Raw genomic sequence first — 23613 nt, 5'->3', positions numbered from 1 at the left:
TAGGGGTATGGGATAATACCACATTAACAGGGCAGCAGAGGATGACATTCATTTACACCTTTACTTATAGAAACACTTGAAAAGATTTTTGTACACTGTAACTGTTTATTCTCAAAATAAAGTAAATGATTTATCTGAATGGACAGACAGACATCAGTTGCCACTTGGCCAGTAAAATTTCAACTTAGTGTCAATGTTATTTATTGGGCAGAAACATATGCGGTAAGAGAACCAGTATTTCTTTTCTCTCCAGGAAGGGGGGAAAGATAGATAGATCAATCATACTTACATACTCTTATCAGGCTCTCAGAGGAGCAGACACCCTCCCAGATCTTGGCAGAGGCGGGGCTTAATGAAGCGAATTGCATCCTTAGGCCCCACATCTGCTGTGCTATGCAGTGAATGGCAGTATTGCACATTAGGGGGTAAGGCCACAGTGACACGATCAGTGGCGGAACTACCATTGGTGCGGCAGGTACCGTGCACCGGGGCCCATGGAGATTATAGAGTCGGGGGCCCCGGTTCCCTCCTCCCGGCTTTCCTGCACTGGGGACCACTGCGGGCTAGTTCTGCCTCTGTACGTAATTGCATCACCATGTCCCTCCCGCACTTGCTACCTTAAAAGTCGGCAAGTATGAGATAGAAAGATAGATAGATAGATAGATAGATAGATAGATAGATAGACCAATAATGGATAGATAGACCAATAATGGAATGTTTATCTGGTTAGAGAAGCTGGTGGCTATTACCGGCTGACCTGCTACAACGTAAATGGACCAGGACAGGAGGGTTGTATATAATTTTTTTGAGGGCTGCGAGTTGCCCCCCACTGGGTAAATATGATAAATTTCTTTTACAAAGATATGTATAGATTTTTTTTTTCTACTTTTTTAAAGGACATTATTTTCTCTTCATTTGAGGCAAAAAATTGTTACTCTTATAAACCATTAACTGGTTCTGGTATTTGCTTTTTAATCAGTACTGTCAAAGATTACAAACATTTTAATATGGTGCTTTTCTCGTACAAACATGTATTTTCATTTAGAAATAGGCTGTATTTTACCTATACTTTTAATTAATTTGTAAAATAGCTCTCTATCTATATTCCTGCTATACTGATAATTGCCACATTCCCTCTCGTCTTCACAAGCTTTAAACAAGGCTTGTGATAAAAGTGCATTGCTATTCAACTCACGAAAAGCAAATATTTGTTCTCAAATAATATTTTTATTAAAATGCAAATGCATTGACATGGTCTACATTGCTAACAAATCCCCTTGTCCTTCTGAGGATTTTAGGTCAGGTCATATATGGAGGAATGGACAGAAAACTTTTAAACCAGACAAAACTTGCAACTTTGAAGCCAATTAAACTTATTACTAAAATAATCTTTGTCGGCTGTAAAAAATATATGCTAGGCCCCAAGTAATTAATGTTGTGGAATTCCCTGAAACCCTAATTTTTACTTTGGGGTTGAATTAGCTTTTAGCTGCATTCAATCCTGAAGTACAAACTGTGCCCCCCCCCCTTCCCAAAACAATCTCTTGTATGACTTCTAAGCAAGCCAAAATGGGCTGATAATCATTCCTTTAGGATAGATGGAAAGGTATGGACCTCTACCATAATGATAACCTGTATAAAGGCTGGTCAGCTCAGTGCTTCATGATTTTAGTACATGGAGACAACAACATTTTACTGCCTGCCTTTAATGGAACCAAGAAAAGACGCAGAGGTTTTACCAAGCTGCACCCCTGAAGGGACAATGAAACCTTTAATGTCCTTGTATATAAGAACACACACCACTCATTTAAAAATATCCTTTATGAAAAGAGCCAATCACAAAAAAGCAGATGAAACAACATATTTCAGCCTGATCTGAGGGTTACCAGCCACAGACTGCCACACCGGATTCTTCAATCCTCTGGTCTTGGTCCAATGTACATAAGTCCACTTGAAAAGCAAGTATTTGGCTGCTGCATTAGGCTGATTATGGACCTATGATAGGTTAGTGAGTCTGGAATTAGTGTTCAAAAATGATGTATTTGCACTGTTAGTTGAACATTTAATTATTAGTTAGTTCTTTATCTAAATCATAATAAAAAAGCCCAGTAAATGGTTGGTGAGACTAAAAAGTTCAGGAGACCCTTATAAGAACTCTATCAAGCAGCCTGTAGATGAGATGTAGTAGAACAATATACAGTATGACTTGTCAGACTAGCTGAGGATATATGTTTAGGCAACATGCTGGAGGAGAAGATACATCACTAAAGGATTTGTGTTGATAACTTGTATCTTCATATATATGTTTGTAACTCTACAGATGTGTGATTAAACCTGTCCAACTTTATCCAACGTTATCCAGACTAGCTGGCTGCTGCTAGGGAGGAACATGGTGTCGGAAATATAGAGCTTAAGAAAAGTACTTAACACCCCACATCACTAAAAATCACAAAATTAGACCAGGTAAATGTTATTATGGCAAATTTAGATGCCAAATATACATCTTTAGGAGTTAGCAGAAGAGTTTATCCATAACAATAAAAAAGGGGAATATGGAAGGAAATACAAGCAGTCTCTCTTTACTAGGGAAACTCTCTCTTTCTCTTCCAAAGTGTCCCTCTTTGTAGCCTCCTATATAGATATCGTAGGATGTACCTTCAGTGGCTTCCAAAATTGGCAGTTTAGCTCCAAAATGTATACAAGCATCTATCCTGTGTAATTTAAGTGTTCTCTGCTCAGTCATGTATGTAGCCAGCTAGATTATTTTCTGCTAATTTACACCCCAAAAATTTTGAAACACAAGAAAAGGTGCATATTTTCTATAACAAAAAAAAAATCCCGTTTTGTACACTTGAAACATGTTAGGTATACAGATGGGAAATGTATTTCTCCGTCCCATGTCGTGGCACAACCCTACGCGATGACTTCATCATATTATGTCATTAGTGAGTGCCGGGTGGAGAGTTCATGTGAAAATGGCACATGGTATAATGTGAAATGAAGCAATGTATTATGATAGAAATCTGAGAGCACAATAATCTCTATGGAGATAATCTTTAAAAGTCAGAAATAATCCAATATCCTTCTTAAAATTTGATGCAACAATTTTTTTTACACCATAATCTGATAAAACATTTTTGATTTGGATGTAAAAATGTCTTTTTTTTTGTCCTTTATCATTCTTTAAAAAGTTTATTTCTGTGCTTTCATAAGGTTATTACATATAGTCTATAAAACTGACATTATGATGTTTCTGAAACCCACGTCCACTTTTTACTCATTAATTAGCAGCATATTAGGCAGGGAAAATGGCTATACAATTTTATAAAATTTGGAGTACAAAGTAGAAAAGTTAAGGCAGCATATTCATTCCTCTTCTCTCACAGAGTTATCCCCCGCGAGATATAATTTAATGAAAATTATGACTCATAATAAGATACAAATGATAGACACATAGTTTTGAGGTTACAAGAAAATTACTTTTCAGGGAAATACTCTCTTATACATTTTATGAACTCTGAAGCGGGAAGGAAACGTCACCTGTTAGGAAGGTATAATCGGAAGTTGCTTAAAACAGCTGAATGTAGGTCAGTCTGGGGGCCGGAGCTTTCCTGGCCTATGGGCGTAGATCGACATGATTTATCAAATGCTTTTTTGCATTTGAGTCTTTGTTTAGCTGGAGCTTTAATAGAGCAGCTGAGCATTTTACAATCTTTTGAAAGATGTGAAAAAAGGGGATGTGAACTCTAGCACAGCCTGCAAAGCATAACTTTCATACCAAGAGAATATGTGCTATGTACATTAGGTCAATAATTACTCACTTTCTTTGGACATCTACCAAGCAGCTCCACCTTTTATAACAGAGCTCACTGTTTCAATGTGTAACCAGGCCGAGGGGGTAGCAGTAAGGACTTGATATATATATTGGGGGCATGTCTTAACCCCCACGAGGATTTGCCAACAAAAGTTAGGATCTGATGTCTCAACATTATGAGAGGTTAAACAAGAAAAAAAAATGTTTGCAGAAACTAAGTTACTAACTCATACCTAATGTAAATAGTAATGTGCTCTGGAGTTTTTAATTGGTTTCAAATTTTAAACAACACGGTTAGTTAATGACAAGTTGAATAAACACCGAGATACTAACACGTCTCTGAATTGCACTTCTCAGTAAGTGTAATTCAACCTTTCAACATCTTTGAAGGCAGTAATGCTGAAGCCATAAAACATGAGCCGTACTGACTGGATGACAAGCGGTAATACGCGGCCAGTGAATCTGCCCACTACTTCAACTGAACGGGCACGAGGAAAAGAGTGTAATATTAGGTTTGATATTGCTGTTGGTATGTGAGCTATTCCAACAGTTCATTTGCTCTAATGACAGTGTTACACTGAGGCAAGAAGCAAGGAATTGTATCTTGTAGCCTAAAAGAATACAAACACAATAACAATACCAACAAATGATGGTAGACAAATGGTAAAAAAATAACAATAATGCTTTAATACAATAACTGACAGAAATGTCCAGGATACCAGGGAAAATACCCCAGATGTTTTGTTTATATCATAAACTGTTCCCTTCCAATGAGCTTTAGCTACAACCTGTGACTGATCAGCAAGATGTGAAGTTACCAGTGAGAATGAATTGGGAGGCTTGGCCAATTGGATGGCCGGGCTGGCTGGATGAACCAGTATGTGGAAAAGTGCTGAATTACAAGACAAGAGAGGATGAGGAACAAGAATAAGGACAGGAGACAATCCAATCAACAGTGTTCAGGAACAAGCAAGGTTCAGCACACAGAGTAAGAGCCCACCAATAACAGGTACTAACATTGGGTGCAAAATAACTAAAAATGTTTGATATGATTTACATATTATTATTCTAAGAGATTTACATTGTTTTCAAGATTAAATATTTGATGAATTATCAGTATAACACTGGATAGATAAAAACATTGGACCTGATTCATTAAGGATCTTAAATTAAGAAGTATCTTATTTAAGTCTCCTGGACAAAACCATGTTACAATGCAAGGGGTGAAAACTAGTTTTCTGTTTTGCACATAAGTTAAATACTGACTGTTTTTTCATGTAGCACATAAATATCAACTTTAAATTTCAGTGTACAAATAAGCTATCAAGTATTTGTCTGCTACATGAAAAAACAGTCATTATTTAACTTATGTGCAAAACAGAAAACTAGTTTGCACCCCTTGCATTGTAACATGGTTTTGTCCAGGAGACTGAAATAAGATACTTCTTAATTTAAGATCCTTAATGAATCAGGCCCATCATGTATAAAATTTTCAACAATCATAAAACATTATTAGAAAAAAATAATTTAATAGATGCCACAAAATATTTCTATTACATATATCATAATGTTGAATACAATGTGTGGTCATTGTTATTCCACTCAGGATAATTCCTCATGCCCATCTCTGTTTTCCATTACTCATTAGATTCTCTCATTCCGGAATGCAATGGACCAGCTGTATCTGTTTGTAATGTGGCACCATTAAAAAACTACTCTATTTATCACTTCCCACTTTATATATATATATATATATATATATATATATATATATATGGTCTGTAGATTGTAAGCTTACGAGCAGGGTTCTCTTACCTTTCTGTCTGTATGTATTACCCAGTATTGTCTTATTAATGTTTGTTCCCAATTGTAAAGCGCTATGGAATTTGCTGGCGCTCTATAAATAAATGTTGATGATGATGATGTGTATATATATATATATATATATATATATATATATATATATATATATATAATATAAATGTCTAGTGGCGTGTGTTAGTCTGTCTGTGTGTGGAAAAAATAAAACCAAGCTGCAGCACCACCTGCTGGGCGGAGTTATACACTGACCTACTAAATTCTTAGTGTGTGTGGGAAAAAAAATTCAGAAAGGGCTGAAATTTGGTATACTAAGATGTTTTTAATTTGTTAATTTAATTTGTTAATTGTTAAAAGTGTTTATAAAGATTTTAAAATAATATATATATATTTCTTGAAGGAGAAGTGACAGTTGGGAGTGGTTGGTGGTTGCCGGGGGTGACAGTGGGGAGTGGTTGGTGGTTGAGGCCTGGGCTATGGCCCAAATGCATGACAAGAACCTTTTTAACACCTTAAGTAGCTTGATTTGACTAGAATGCATGAGTATCATGCACGGGTTAACTTGTATATATATATACATATAGTGGCGATTTACTCAGATCATTCATATGTGCATGTATATATATATACTCCTTACCTTTTTAGTAGAAATATTTCTATATCTGCTTAGTCTGCATAATATATTTCCTTAAAACACCTTACGCAATAACTTAAAAAAAAGACAAGCAGAGTGGTTTAAAGTGAAAATATACCTAAATAAGGTTATAATTAAATAAGATTGAACAAGATTATTCTTAAATACCTTTAAGCTGACTAATTGGTTCTTTTGACTAGTAGAACTTTTGCAGAACTCTATTCAGAAATTCAATCTATGGTGATCGTGAATCTTACCTGAGCTGAAAGTAGAATGCTAATAAATGTCAATATTCAGACAAATAAAGTTTCCATTATTTTGACATTTGTCAATAGATTTTACTGAACATTTGAGCAAAATATATACTCATTTTAAATAAGGCACATTTGACTTTACTATAATTCCCCAGTCAAAACATATCCATATATTTCTGGATATTTGCATCGACGGATATGAGTAATCGACCCTTGGACATAAAATGAAAACATCAGTCAGTATTGTGGACTTATCATAATACATAAGTAATGCATATGGTGTGTAATGCTTGGTTTGGGATATCATTACAAAAGTAATGTATTTAAATATGTCTTTACATCAACGTAAAAAGTGAGAGCATAAGATAGGATGGCAAAAAAAAAAGAGAAAAGACCCAAGCGGCCAGTCTTCATAGAGCAGCAATGTGACGGGATACATGTGCATCCTGCAGCCAGCACACCACATCTGTCCTAAGGATTACTGTCCAAGAATTATCTTTCTCCAGCATAGCAATGCATCCAAACAATGATGTACTACAGATTAGGTAATTACAAATGACCAGATGCTTCACAGTGATGGGTGGCAGAAAAGAATGTTACATTTTCAACAGTTCTGTGAGTGCGCACATAGCTACTGTAGCACTATGTAAATCATCTCATAGACATCGCTGTGATAGTAACCATTTGTTACATGCAAGTAAATACATTCTCTGGATATGAATGTCATTACTCAGCTGTAGCAACAATGCACAAATATTTACAGAGGATTCTTATGGAAGCAGATGAAGATAGATGACGTTACCATGCTGATCTTCTTTCCACACAATTTACTATGTGGTTTTTTTAAGTCCATTAAGTCCATTAGAGACGCTTGTATTTAGTAATTTGAGAAAAGGAGAGCCACTCTAAGCATAATCAAATTGCTTCAGTGCACAAAATGACCTCCACTTAAAGACATTAATGGGACATATTACAAAGATCACATTATTGGGCCCCCAGTCACCTTTCCAAAACAGGGGAAAGTTGCAACTGTATCTCAAAGTAAAATGTATCACTTTTCTTTAAAGCAAAAACGTTCCCAGTGGTATAAATTAGTCTCTGTGAGGACTAAATACAATTTTAGAACTTCGGGAGTAAGATCAAAGAACTTTTAGGACTCAGGGCAGTTTTAGAGCCTGAGCTAGGTTTATGTTTGGGCTTTAGTTAGGGCTTTTGGTTGGGTTCAAACTTGACTTGGGTTAATGTTAGGTCACTGTAAGGGTTATTATGTAGATTGTATGGTTCATGCTAGTGTGGTACACTGGACAGGGACTTATTGGCAGTGATGTTCTCTGTAATGCTTCCCACAGGGATAGTTGCCAACCTTGACGTAGACAGAGGTAAAACCCCCAGCAAAAGACAAAATTCCAAGAAACCTGACTCTTTTAGAAGTGTGACTTTTGTAACTAGGGAACAAAGTAAGGGAAGGTTTTGGATGAAGGGGAATTTCAATATAATTATACTAAATAAATGATTACTTGGAATAATGAATTATAACTACAATAATCACTGTTATGTACCATGTATTATATATATATATATATATATATATATATATATATATATATATATATATATATATATATATATAGCTATGGAGAGGAATAGCATCAAACAGACATTTTCTAAAAGGCATTGTACAGTTTTGTACAAATATACATAGACAAGTGTCATTGACCAAGTCTATTTAAATCAAATAAAATTTAGAGTATCTCTTACTATACATGACTTATAACACTCTCCATCTAAAAATAAGTTCAGTTGGTTATAATCCTATCATATATAAATAGAAAAGAGTAGGATGCCTCAACTATGAGTTAACTGGACCATACGGTTTGGTGATCTTATTAATTATGAAGTGTGGCTCTAAAGCTTGGTTCCTTCAAATCTAACCTTTCTCCACTACAAGTAAGCTGTTATTATTTGTTCCTTTGGTTAGGTCCTAACCAAAGGAACAAATAAAGTCCTAACCGTTAGGACTTTATCTGGGGTAGCGTACTTCAAGTGTGTTTTGTGGGAAGTTAAGTTTCTGTGTGGTACCACCTATCTGCTATTTTTTATCCCAACAAAGCAGCCCTCACTGTAATGCTGCAAATCACAGCAGTACATAAAGAAAAATCACTGCAATTTACTATGCCAGGGCTGATTTGGGAGCCCTGGTATTGACCCCCTCCTCACCTGCATGCGCATAGCGCTTGCCCCATGCGGGATCCAGGAACGCCAGAGATGCTTTTCACAGCTTAATAAATGGTCAAATGCTGCTGTCCCCATAGAGGTCTATGGGACACCATTACCCCTTTGATAAATAACAAAAAGCAGTGAAAGGGCATTTGCCGGCATATTACGCTGGCAGTTTGGTTCTTTACCACTATTTAAATAGAAGACCCCTTAGCTTTAAAATGTTGGCGTGCACCGGCAAAGCTGAAGTTCACTGGCCTGTATTGGTGGATCTGTGTGGAAGAGTGGCCAAAATCTGTAGACTCCCCTTGATGATAATGATGATCTGCAATGTGGCTCTCATTGGCTCTGCTGCTGCAGAATCCGTTAACTTCCCCTAACTAAATATCTATATCAATTTCCCCAATTGTGTGTCAGTTAGCTCCCCTTTCAGACTCCCTAGCACTTCCCTTTGGGAAGTCGGTAGTCTCAAACACACCTCTGTATGAAATAAAGCTCATATATTCAAATTACACAAAGAAAAGAAAAGAAAATACAAAAAGAACTATAAATCCTAATGAATGTGCAGTACATGAACGTTTCCACTTATCTGTACTCTGGAATGTAAAGTACATGTTCTGTACTTGGATGAGACTATAAACAGTCATAAACATTTTTATTTCTGTATATGTTCCACCCCAAACAGTCAGACTTTACTAATTCTTTTGCAATGTCTCTTTTTCAGAAGCGCTCATAATACTGATTTAATTACAATGTTGACTTACATAGAATGGCATATTTTACTACATACGGTATGAAACTTAAGTTTGACTTTTCTCTCTTATAATAAATCTTTACAGATTTGGCAATCTGCCTGGTGATCCTCCTTTCCTAGGGATAAGACAAATCTTCCCCAGTTGAAGATTCATTGGTGTTTGCAGACACATGAATCTCGTACATGCAGAGCATTAATCTGGAGCAGAGAGAGTCCTAGAGTGGTCTGCAGCTCAAGGGTCCCTCCCGCACATAAAAAGATTACATATATAAACTGTACAATGCATATAAATCCCAAGAATTATGCTTTGTTTATGACATCCAGACTTTAAAAGGGAAACTACTTTAAAAAAAACACACATTAATGAGGGAACTAGACCGCCAATTCATTGTTGTAGATCTGTATCAAACAGGGAATCTGGAAACACAGTAATAAAGTATACCTGACAACCTGGATTGAAATAAACTAACACTGATAGTAAATAAGGAGTCTTAATCTCAAGACTCTGCCTATGTCTCTCTGCATTGAACCTCGGCTATTTTGCATTAGACATTATGCAAATTATTTGTTGGTGGGGCTGTCCTATTGGTTCATGTAATCTCAGAGTACACTTCTGTAATCATTTGGAGCCTGTATAATTGGCTTAAACTCTTTCACAAGTAAATTATGTCATAGAAAGTTACTCAAAGCATAGGGAGCATGATCCTACCAGTACATAAGATAGTTATGCTCTTGTTAATACTGTTGGATGGATGGTGTAGGATTTCTTATGGTGATCGAAGTGGGCTGGTATATGCCATACCGACACTTCTCCTACTGTTTTAAGTTTAAAACTATGAAATTCCATTCACTTACATTATCCATACCACCACTTCTAAATTTCCACTTCGACCACTGGGTTCCCAATGGAAGAATATGTTGGGGTGTTTTAGGTTTTTAAACTCTTTACGTATATTTATTCAAATAATATCCACAATACAAACAATATATATAAGAGCAGAAAAGTCCTTGTACCTTTAGTACTTGAAAGTCGGTAAAGGTGTGAGCGGCATAAATAACGCTACAGAAACTCAAAGGCTAGGACAGTTCACAGATCATAAACCAGAGGTAAGAGGCTTGTGGTCATACACAGAGAAGGAGTCCAACTGCTTGTTTACAGGAAGCTGTTTATATAGGGCTGGCCCTGTGATAATAAGCTGCAGTTGCTAGCAATTCTGCTGATGCATAGGAAGTGTAGCCATTTACCCAAGGAAATGACACCCTTAACTTGATCTTGGGACTATATATATATACATACATATATATATATATACACATACATATATATATATATATATATATATATAAACATATAGATAGATAGATATAGATAGATAGATATATTTATACATATCTATCTATATATATATATATCTATCTATCTATAAATATATATATATATATATATATATATATATATATATATATATATAAAATTACTAATCACTCAATTGGAGTCAGTCACTCCTTTCTTTGTCAAACTTTCTCTATTAAAATTAAAACTAGTGTCTGTTTGGTTGCTGGTTTTTATTGTAGATTTGCACATTTGCACTGGAAATTTTCAATTTTTAATATGTAAATTTGCCATGATTTTAATTTAGACATTTTACTACTACATAATTAATAGAAAAATATGCTTCACATTTGGGGACATTTATGAAACTTGATGCACAGGAATGTACAGTAACCCATACCAAACAATTATAATCTGTAACTGTTCTAGTAGTATGCAGAAAATGAAATATGTCTGGTTTGGGCCTAAGAGTTACAGTACCAGCTTACTGTATTCCAATTTTCCAGAATGTCCCTAAGGGCCTTATTCCTTTTATCATAAACAGTACACATTTGCAACTAAAAAAGAATGTGCAATAATTCCTGACAATTCAGCTTTTCTTAGTATTTTGGTATTGGTGCATTGGCAAAATATAAAATTATAAGTGCAGCTTGGCATTACAGCCTATTTAAACTGTAGCAAAGCTTGTGGAGAAATGATTGCTAATTTATTCCTACTACTGTAGGTGTTATAACATTGCCCTGTTGTTTCTTCTTGGTCCACAATGCTCAGTAAATGAACAGCAGGTAACAAGCAAGCTGGTACCTTGGATCTTAGGAAGGATCTGTAGTTCCATTCTCTGCAGCAACGGAACAGTGTGGCAGATACCAGCAAGCACAGAGAAGAAGGAAGGAAGGAGATACGAGGATAGCTGCATGCAAGACTGGAGGAAAGTGACGAAAAAGAGAACAAATGGAGACAAGTTAGGTGAAAGAGCTGCTAAATAGATAACAGGATATAGGGCACTAAAATGATTGTATTCCTAGTAATAGTTCTGTTTGTAATAATTCCAAAACATGTTCTGGCAACATAATATCCCCTTACCTGTACTTCTTTTGTGTACTTTAAGTACAAAATATAAAATATAAGTACGAATAAGTTGAAATATGTATAAGCAATAATCTCTGCAGTAATTTTCCAGTTTAAATAAGATTAGCCTTAGTCAAGTGCCCTAAGAAACAGTGACATTCCTTTCTGGAGTCTCTGTAATATCTGACCTTATGCCTGTGATTGTGGTAGCCTTAGAAGGCAGGCAAATCAGGTCAGAACTCACCAATAGCATATATATTGAGCCTAAATAACTTAATTAAAAACAGAGAGGTTCTTCTCTGCACAACACTGCTAGTCCCAATCCTATGCATTATTCAATAAAAAAAAGAGGTCACACATTTCAGACAGAAAGCCAGAACACATAAAGGGCATCCTATGCTTCTTTTAAAATGACAGTAAAAACGAAAATTATCAAAGGCAGCTGACATTACGAAACATGTTAATCGAGGAATATGCATTCTGGGTAATTTAGCAAAAAGGGGCAGCACCAGGAGGGGCCCACAGCTTAGTTTGTTTCCTAAAGTGCCCTATGCCTGTGGTTTCTGTACTCAGCCTTGTATGTGACGGCCAACTGGCATTAGGTGTTTCTGTATGCTGGAAACATACCGGAATAAAGATATTTCATATTTTTTATTAAAATAACATGACTGAAATTTCAGAGCAAGGAAAACACAATATTCAAAATGATGTTAACGATGTTGAATGAAAAATGATTTGAACTTCATACCCAAGACTAAAGTCTTCATTTTCATATCCACCTTGAGCCTCTGCAGCTATTTACTAATAAGTTTCATTCATTAGTCAGAAAGACTAAAGGAGGGCACTTACCTCTCTCACACTGCGGTCCTGTAAAGCCATATGTGCAAGCACATCGGTTTGGAGCAACACAACGTCCACCATTTAAGCACCCATGTTCACAGACAGCTGTAAGTTATAACGGTGACAAAATAAGACTTTGTAAGAAAAAATGTAAATATTATACTTCAACATGTATGTGCTTGTACTAGTTTCATTTTACAGTCATATTCAGCATATGTCCACATGTACCTCATTAACTGGCCATTTGAACCCTACGTTAATCATTACCTCATAGAATGAAAATAAGTATAATGTAAGTACATGTAAGTACAAGCAGGGCCACTTACCAAGCTCTCCATCAGCCTTTCCCATCCAGTTACTTGTGCATCTTTAACACTCTGCATTAGCTACTTTTAAGTCTATCAGTTGTTATTTTATTCTTTTATTACCAGTTATTTGTATAGCGCCACCATATTATTCAGCTTTGTACAGAGAATATTTAATCATTCAATCAGTCCCTGGAGCTTACATATAAACACACACTAAGATCAATTCTTGCCAGGAAACACTTAGCCCACCAATATGTTTTTGTACTGTGGAAGGTAAGCCACGCAAACACGGGGAGAACATACAAACTCCACACAGACAGGGCCCTGGTTGGAATCAAACCCATGGTTTAAATGCTGTGAGACCGCAATGCTAACCTAGGTGCCCATTTTAAAAAATATTTCTATTTTTACTGAAGCTGATTCTCTTTTCAGCAACTTCTACTTGATACATATCATCCATTCATTCATTTTCCATACCACAGCACTCCCTTTGTACCATCTTATGGGTAACCCATCCACACTGGCCAATCTGGTACCCCAGTTAACTACCCATAACCCAACACAGAGTTTTATTTATCCCCTCACATCAGGGGTCAAAATGGGGTTGTATATGGTGGTATTCCATAACCCACTTCTCCTACTGTTTTAATCGTAAAACTATCAAATACCATTCACTTACATTCCCATTACATTTTCCATACCGCCACTTCTAAATTTCAATACCGCCATTTCTAACTTTCCACTTCAACCACTGCCTTACATTACATGTCATAAATAGGGTCCTCCAGAGTCCGAGACTGTATGTAAGTATTGTGTCTTGTGTGCTCACTAAATATCATTTATTTTCATCTTCGATAAAACCACTGCAGTACTTACGTTGGCCACAGTGTGGTCCTGTGTAACCCTTCTGACATTGGCAGTGATCATCGCTGCATGTTCCACCATTCATACATCGGACGTTACATTGCTGAACTGAAAATAGAAATGTAGGGCAGGGTTACAACACAATAGGAATGTAGAAAACAAAAGAATATCTACACACTGAACACTGTTCTTCTAAACTTGTTTCCTTTCCATGATGTTCAGCAATCATATGAAGAAAATAATTTAGAAATAACAAATAATAAACATTTAATAATTGTTATATAACACATATAGCTGTCAAATTCCCAATAGTGATATAGAATCATCATTTCTTAACTGGGAGTTCATAATACGAACACCAAAAACTGTATGATTATCTACAATCCTATTCAAATAAGATGAAGGAGGTAGGCAGAGAGGTTCTAAAATATTAAAAAGACACAGAGGTGGGGTTCGGGGGATAAACTGTTGGTTTTCAGTGATTTTCTTAGCAGTTTGCAAACCGTCAGATTTACTAAAGGCTAAACCACTCATAAACTCCTGTTTTTTTAAATTCTGCATTAATCATTGCTGTCTGGATTTTTTTTTTAATAAAAAAAAAGTAACAATACAAATAGCAGGCCATTGGCCTATGATTACAATAAAAATGGGCTCCAAAATTGTCTGCTACAGTGGGTGCAGGAATCTGGCATTGTTTGGCAATGTACAGTATTCTTTGTATTGTAGATGATCATTTCTCTACTAAATTGTGCTGTAAATTAAAATAACACTAACTCAATGCTTGCATACACTTACATAAATACACATCTACTTCTCTGTACAGAATGTCAAATGCCCATATGGTTTACTGAGGATTTACTGTATTGAACAATAAAGTTAAAAACCACTACAATATTTATATTACATTTTCTTTAATAAAGATTAGAAATTACATAGGAATGTAAATAAGGTGATAGTATTTGATGTTAATATGCTAGACATGTCAGATGTTCCATTTAGAAACTGATTGTTTGCAATTGAAAACCGGTAAGAAGCTTCCAAAACCCGCGCTTACACCAGACTGCCGGCGGTTTGCTGTAGTAAATGCAGCGCTTTTAAGCTGAAAATCACGGGAGATGTCTGGTGATTTGTCAGTAAATTTCCTTCTAATGCCTTCTATTTTAAAAAAAAGACTGAAAAGACCTTACTAAAGTTAATTTTACACAATGACAACGTTTAACTTGTTAATGATTTCAGTGTGGATTTTTGAGGAGATGCTAAATAAAATGTGCCTCACTGTAGAGTCATATTTAAATGGTGTATCATATTATATTATCTCACTTATCATCTCCTGGGCTAATGCTAGCTCGCCATAGAGAGCAGTATCAAACAGTACAACGTAGACATGTCATTTGCAGGAATGCAGGGTTGTCGTCAAACCCAATATTCTTAAGGGATCATTGTTACATTAATACTATTCTATATTGCTTTATGATACCATTATATAGTGCAATAGATTGGTATTTATAATGTACTTTATATGATACAGATAGCACATAAACAGGTTTATTGCACTATACTACTGCATAACAGTATATGTGTCAATGGCACTACCACAAATCCAGTTGCTGATATATACTACATCCCAAATCTACACAAAACAGCATAAGAGAATTTTTATCAAACTGCACTGAGCTACAAAACATGGCGGTAGATAGACAGAATTACATTCCATCCAACCTACTGATTCTGTTTTTAATAATCCCCAATTACTGCACCAGTTTAGATGAATGATGTATCGAATAAATCATCGTTGTCTTCTTCCACTTTCCCAATCACAACCAAGTCCCCAAAAATCAATTTGCATATTAGAACAGGTAAGAATAGAGTCTCACTTTCTATATGTTCTACAAATCACCACCTACAGCTAATTCTTACACACAAGCACCCCTTTATGTTTCACCTTCCCGTTTCTAGAAGATGATTTTATTTTTTACTATCACTTTGTCTAGTCAACATTTTAGAACATTTCATATCAGCTGTTCCATTTTAATGTCTACTTGTACTCATTACAAATCTACACCTACACACAACAATCACTCCAATTTTCTGTCTTATGTCTGTTGAATAATGTAGGGTTTCCAGAACAGAAAGAGTTGCCAAAGTATCTCACAAACAGTTTATTTGACCTCTTGGGCCTCTCTCTCTCTCTGTATGTGGTTGGATCCTAATATGTAGGCTCTTTCCAGCTATACAGAACAGAACCTGAATCCACTGATGAGACCCAGAAGGATGGAACAGCTGCCTGTGTTGGATTCACTGGATGTGCCTTTAACCCACTAGGTGTTTTGCAAATTAAATTATAAATGAGCACGACAGCCCACTCACATGGGCGCTTATATAAATGTCCGTCTTTGGTGCTTGTGACGTATGGTGAATGTTGCTTGAGCAGAGGTTAACATAAGGACCAGTGATTGAGGCCATGTAGTGAATGCTCCACAAATGGAAAATGTAACAGGGACTGTTCATCCCTATGTAGAACAGGTCCACTATAAACATGAGCATACATAGCAAATGTATGACAAACTATGAATGAAAGAGAATAGTGCATTCTGCGTCCTTGGTACGTGGGTGTTTTTTATGAACACCTGTCTATATTCTGGGCCGTTCCCCATAATAGGAAACAATACTTATTACAGGCCTGACCAACCTGTGGCTCTCCAGCTGTTGTGAAACTACAAGCCCCAGCATGCTTTACCAGTAGAAATGCAGCCTGTTACTGGCAAGGTATGCTGGGACTTGTAGGTTCACAACATCTGGAGAGCTACAGGTTGGCCAGGCCTGACCTATTACATTCCCTGTTTATGTCCTCTTCGCTTTATGTTGGGCAGGGCATATATGCAACATGTCACAGTCAGTGTATTGTCCCTTTCAATGTACCCTAAATTCGTATCCCCAAAGAGCACAGTTTGTGCGACAGATCCATTTTTACTTCAGGTAAAGGAACAATATTTTATATATGGGAGGCATAGCCATGGTAAATCTCTGCATGGCCAGGTGAATGTGGTGTGACCTTGATGGTGATGGGGTGTGAACTAATGTGTCACAATTTTTATACAGGGAATGTTGAAAGGTATGCAAAACTGAATAAAGTGAACTCACTAATAAGACGGCAGTGAGCAACATCAAATGGAGTTTGGTTGTGTTAAATGAAGTGAAATTTCTGGATAATATCACTGGCTCAACAAATTTCTGTTGGCTCATGGGGTTATATCATGGTGCTTATCTGACAAATTGTTTTAGGTTTTCTCATCTCTTTGGCCTAGTTTCTAGCATTTTAAAATGGGTTCCAGGCACAGTTTGTGTTTAGAGCAGATAATGTATATGTCTTTTGTGCACAACATACCCTGGGGACTGTAGTAATATTACTACCCAACATGATGTAGCCCACACGGATGTTGGTCTATTAGTAAATAATACATGCCCACTTTTAAGATTTCTCCCCCGCGAGATTCGGGGGAGAAGTCATGTGACACGGGGCAGGAGGAGGGTGTGGTGACATTTCGCGTCATCATAGCCCCACCCCCACTATAAAAAGCCGAAATTCCCCAAATTGAATGGAGGGGGCGGAGCTTAATGCACGTTACTTGTGTAATTGCATTTAGTTAATGGCTGTCGCCACTCACCTATCACCTAGGCTACACAAATAAACAGAATCACGCATAGGATTATAATGACCTCAGGCTTACCAGAAAGCATTTATCACACAGACGGGAAAGAAGCACACTGGGATTCAGCAGACAAGGGGTTAACACACTGATATCCAGCAATCAAAAGGGTTAATAAACACCTGCGGTTTCCTAAAAAACTGACTAGTAAATTAGTTTTAAATGATCAAGGACACAATTTATTAATGATTTTAGCTTTATTTGAAAGGTGCAATTTCAATTCATAAACAAACACAAAGTGGTAAAATAAAAAGCAAGTACAACAAAGGGGTGGGACATTACACTGGTGCTATACTCACATAGGTGTTTACCCTAGAAAGGAATGGGGGGCCTGATTCATTAAGGATCTTAAATAAGGAGGATTCTTATTTCAGTCTCCTGGACAAAACCATGTTACAATGCAACAGGTGCAAATGAGTGTTCTGTTTTGCACATAAGTTAAATGCTGACTGTTTTTTCATGTAGCACACAAATATCAACTTTAAATTTCAATGTACAAATAAGCTATCAAGTATTTGTGTGCTACATGAAAAAACAGGCAGTATTTAACTTATGTGCAAAACAGAACACTCATTTGCACCCCTGCATTGTAACATGGTTTTGTCCAGGAGACTAAAATAAGAATCCTCTTCATTTAAGATCATCATCATCATCATCATTTATTTATATAGCGCCACTGATTCCGCATCGCTGTACAGAGAACGCATTCACATCAGTCCCTGCCCCATTGGAGCTTACAGTCTAAATTCCCTAATATAGACACACACTCACAGACAGACAGGGAGACAGACAGACAGAGAGCCTTAATGAATCAGGCCCGGGGTTCTGAACTTGTCATTTCACAACAGATGATCTGTTTCTCAGATTCAGACAATATAGTAAATATGGCTCAGTATCGTAAACTCTTTCCTTTGTTTACAGAAACATACACAGAGGGAAGAATGTGTAGTTTCATCTTGTGAGGTAACCAGGGATTCAAGAATACCAAATACCAGTAAGTACAATTAGTGTGTGGAATGTTTTTACTGTTTACCTAGATACCATAGGTGTGCGCCAGATAAATAAATATGGACACATTGAAAAAGGATAAAAACTTACAATGCAGCTGTATTTCTGATAGAGATAGGCAGGCTCGGTTTCCTTGAAACCGAACCCGCCCGAACTTCGAGTACCGAGCCCTGCCCCCGCGATAAACTCAGCATTTTGTCGTGGAGGCGGGGCCAAAATGACGCGATTCACCATGAATGGCGTCATTGAGACCCGTCGGAGACAGGATGTGAAAGACTTGCCTGCTCTCCTGGGAGTCTGGGAGACCCCAGAATTCGGGAGTCTACCGGACATCATGGGAGTGTGGGCAAGTATGACATATGCTGACTTCTGCACAACCTTCCATTGCATGGATGGGTCTGAGTGACACCCCTAAGTGATGTGGAAACGACTCTGGGATGGGGGACAAGTATGGGTACAGGACCAGAGCATTTAAATGTCCACTCCAGTGCCCAGGGGAACTCTGCCTTTCAAATCAGAGAACACCTCAATTACAGTGTAAACGTTATGTCTTCAGGCTTAAACTCTCCTATCAGCTAATCGTTCCTGTTGTAAAACACCCATTGTACATAGGTTATCTTAAGAACAACATGGAGCACCAAGCGAGCACATGCTGATGCAAAAACATTACTGGTGCCCACTCACAGACCTGTTTACACTTCATATATGACCCTGAAAGTCTTTCTATGTCTATCGCTGAACACTGATGTTGTGAAACAAAATTTTGGTCCTTTACACTGTATAAAATATTATCATCCACACTTGTTAAACATGTCTAGAGTGAGTGGACCAGACATACTACACATTCCTATGGTTTGTCAGGGAAAGACTCGCTGAACTTTTGTGGCATAAATTTTTGGTTAGTCTGTTTGGCTGTAGCAACTCCAGACCTGTACATTGCCAAAAGCATAAATCCTGCTATGATCAGCCAGTTACAGCAAGTAACCGAAGTTACCATATATATATATATATATATATATATATATATAGCGTTACTTCCCAAAGCAAGTGCCATTTTTTAACATGGTTTTGTCCACATGTCACCACCTCATCATTTTTCTCCATCACCTCATCCTTCATCTTCATCGCCACATCCTTCATCAAGCTACTTAAGGTGTTAAAAACTCCCCACTGTCACTCCCGGCAACCACCAACCACTCCCAACTGTCACTTCTCCTTCAAGAAATATATAGGTCAGTGTATAACTCTGCCCAGCAGGTGGCGCTGCAGCTTGTTTTTTTTTTTTTTACACACGCCACTAGGCATTTATATAGTAGATATATATATATATACATATACATACATACTGTACATATATATATATATACATATTTGTTGAGGTTGCAACAGGGAAAAATTTGAATTCTCAATGCTTATTTCTAAGATCCTTTGCTGATATCATCCTGTCTCTGGCGTGACACAAATTATATATCAAATTCATGGGGGTCTACTGAGTGTACATAGCCACGTGCAGAACATTAAGGTGTATCTGTGATGCAGGGGAGATACAATGAAATGCTTCTGGGGGACACATCAAATGATGTCTTTCAGACATATGGCAGTAGAAACATGAAGAAATGGTTGCAGATTATTTTGAGCAATATGAGTCTAATAAAACAAAATTTGAATGTACATATTCTTTAGCTTTATAAACCATTCAATGTTTATCTTTTCACCTTTTCAGTTACATTATATCCACCTTTAGGAAAGAAGTTTATAATGTGCTAATAAATATTCAAAGGGCATTGGAGACACCAGTGACCTAAGACCACGCACGGTGCTCTATGTCATTTTAAGCATTTTTCATTATTATATAACTTATTTAGTATACAGACTTTTAGCACTTTATTACTGTTACTTAGAACCAATACATGTGCATATAGGAAGAATTGAGAATGTGGTGAGATTGGTTGCAGGGCCAGGCCCCTGGTCTTTTGAGAAACTAGTAATCAGCTGAGGGCATTAATAAAATGAGCCTCTGTTTGATGGTTCAAAACCCAGTAAAGATGTTTTTAAGATAATAAGTGGTGTTTATATAGATGTATAAACATAGATGTGTTATAAAGTCTATAATATGATTTATATGCAAAACATTCCAAAGAGTGTGTGTGTTAGTTTTTCTGATTCTCTTTTTTCCCTGGATCTTTCTCTTTATCTTGCACTTGGCTACAGGTGATCCTGGCAGAAGCAGATGGCATTAGTTCTGCCACCTGTTCAGTTACATTGTCTTTTTTTTTTTTAGATATATACAGCAGTTGCCAGAGTTTGTGCCCTGTTGAGTAAATTGTTTAACCATTTCTGTAATTTAATTTGTTAAAGAAAAACTCTTGGCTTTTGTAAAAAAAAAAAAAAAAAAAAAGCCACTGTGCACTCATTTCTGGAAATTCTGACACAACTTTTTCCATATTTTCCATACTGTGCAAAATGAGGCGCTGGTTATCTTGTTGTGGGCAAGGGTGCTAATCGCGAGTGGCTGCCTTCCTCTTCTTTGCCTCCTGATTGGTTGATGTCCTAAGACTGATTAAACTTTGATTCTGACAGCGTTTCAGTTTCATACTATGCCTGGATTTTGCTCAAGTTGCTCACGTTCTTTGTCTATGGAAATAAAAGAGGATGAGACACTGCTTTCAACACATTCAACCTTATGGGAACAGAGTTTTTTGTACTGGGTAGAATGGAGTTTGATGGAGTCTGTTGCAGAATCTGCATAAAGATGTAATGGAGTTGGGTGAAGAAAGAGTGACAAATATAAGAAATGATCAACTTAAATATGTAACAAACACGTTGTCTAAAAAAAACACACTATAGCACACTATAGAAAACTACAAACACCACAGGTGGCAGAGGGATGTTGTCATACGTAACATATACAATTCATTAACCCTCTGCACTCTCCCATTGTGAGCAAAATGTTTACACTTTTTACATTTTCACTGCAGTTACGGCTTCTCTGTATCTATGAAAAGGTTACTGTCACCTATCCCAGTAACTCTTCTCCCAATGATAGCTTCCCCATGCAAAGCATGAGGAAGCCTATTTAACAAGGACATCGGCAGAACAAGTATTGCCACAGTCCTCCTTCCGCTATTGCAATCCTGTGATACAAGAGGATAATGACAGGAAAAAGCCATTATTATTCAAATACTATTATTACCATTTATTTATATAGCGCCACTGATTCCGCAGCGCTGTACAGATAACTCACTTACATCAGTCCCTGCCCCATTGGGGCTTACAGTCTAAATTCCCTAACACACACACACACAGTCACACAGACTGGGGTCAATTTGTTAGTGGCCAATTAACCTACCAGTATGTTTTTGGAGTGTGGGAGGAAACTGGAGCACCCGGAGGAAACCCACGCAAACACGGAGAGAACATACAAACTCTACACAGATAAGGCCATGGTCTGGAATTGAACTCATGATCCCAGCGCTGTGAGACAGAAGTGCTAACCTCCGTGCTAAGTGGTTCCTAAGTCAAATATATTAAAAAAAATATTTTTCTTTTTTCCCTAAGTGGAACTGAAAGTTAGGGCTTCCAAATGCGGCAAAGGCAGGTAAAAGGAACACTGACTGGCAAAGTGGTAAAAGTTCTCTTACCGCTGCCAGCTAGTATCACTCAGCTTCTCCAGCAAAATTTTAATGGGAAATTGTGATGATACAAGATTTTCTATCTCTGTGCTATGTAGCATTAGAAAACCTATGTTATAGCTGCACATTGATTCAAGAAGGTGCTTAGATATGAAATATTGTGAAAATTTTTATTTTTATTAACATAAATCACTGTGGCAGGCTACAAGAAGAATGTTGTATTAATAATGTGTAATTGTGCACAGTATCATGTATTACCATGACTACCACAGTCACATTATACATTGTGTAGTGAGCAGAGAGGAGCTGGAATGCCCCTCTGAGCTGTCTGCTCTGTGCACTGTAAAATCCTCCCCTTCCTCCTCTTCTCTCTGCCATCACATGACATGCTGCCAGCTGTCTCTAACTGGCAGCCATATTTTTGCAATCTTCAGAGAGAATTTGAAAAGGAGATAATTATTTGTAGGACAGCTAAGAAAAATGCAAGCTTAACTTGCCATTTAAAGGGGGGAAAAATAAACTTTCTATTTTGGATTGCTGCTTTAAAAGTCCATGCTTAAGCACAGATTATGTATATTAAGGTGTGACACATATAAAAGTTACATTTTTTGTTTATTAAGGGAAAGTGCTGAAGGTTAATGACTTGGGGGAAGATACAAAAGTTGGCAAGTATGTACTACACCACTCCCTCACATGACAAAATAAGTTCTCTATAGTGTGCGGTGCATTATTAAACAAACTGTTTATTAAATATTTACATATATTAATTACCTGGATTTGATGAAGCATCTGTGGATGCAGTACCTGTAAATACACCACCGAGTGCCTCAATCTGGGCCATTTTCCAGAGAGGTAAGGCGCACTTCACACCGTTGTCCACTTCTGTTACACTGACATGCTTGAGCTGTGTTGTTCAACCTCCGTTTGTACTCTTGTCACCACCTCTTAATTTAATCAACACTTCTTACAAATGGAGCAACTGCATTGAACTGCAGTAAGTGGTCTGTTGCCTCTTTGTGGCATTTTCCACACATACTTCTAATTGTTTTTTTGAGAAAGTCGGTTGTCTTTTCTTTCTTTTTCTTCAACGTGTGTGCTGCTGCTGGTGCCTGCCTTTCCCGCCACATGACAGGTCTTGTTTCTCGTTTTGACGGTGACTTGCATAGTTGCTTTGTCAGAATGCGCACAGAATGGCTACTTATCTGCACGTTCCGATTCCATGCAATGATGTAATGACGTACACCCTTGTGCATCATTCACATTCTTCCATTATGTCATATAGAAAACATACAATTTACAAAAATGAGAGACAGACATTTCTCTAAAGAAGAGCTCTTTCTCTTGCCAAGACAAATATAGTCA

The 23613-nt window shown here is 37.1% G+C and overlaps 1 protein-coding gene across 3 annotated transcripts in view; it reads right to left on the bottom strand.

Annotated features, from left to right (window-relative positions):
* Positions 1–23613, bottom strand: part of FBN1 (fibrillin 1) — a 192673-nt gene that overhangs the window by 126691 nt on the left and 42369 nt on the right. For all 3 annotated transcript variants that reach the window (XM_075207977.1, XM_075207978.1, XM_075207979.1), the window contains exons 5-6: positions 13917–14012; positions 12742–12837 (exon numbers count right to left, since the gene is read on the bottom strand). In XM_075207977.1, the coding sequence (XP_075064078.1) occupies positions 12742–12837; positions 13917–14012 (192 nt within the window). The remainder of the gene's footprint in view (positions 1–12741; positions 12838–13916; positions 14013–23613) is intronic.

This window comes from Mixophyes fleayi, chromosome 4 (assembly GCF_038048845.1).
Source record: "Mixophyes fleayi isolate aMixFle1 chromosome 4, aMixFle1.hap1, whole genome shotgun sequence".
NCBI classification, from domain to species: Eukaryota; Metazoa; Chordata; class Amphibia; order Anura; family Limnodynastidae; genus Mixophyes; species Mixophyes fleayi.
The sequence above is the reverse complement of the archived record's forward strand: the minus strand, read 5'-3'. Positions and strand labels throughout refer to the sequence as shown.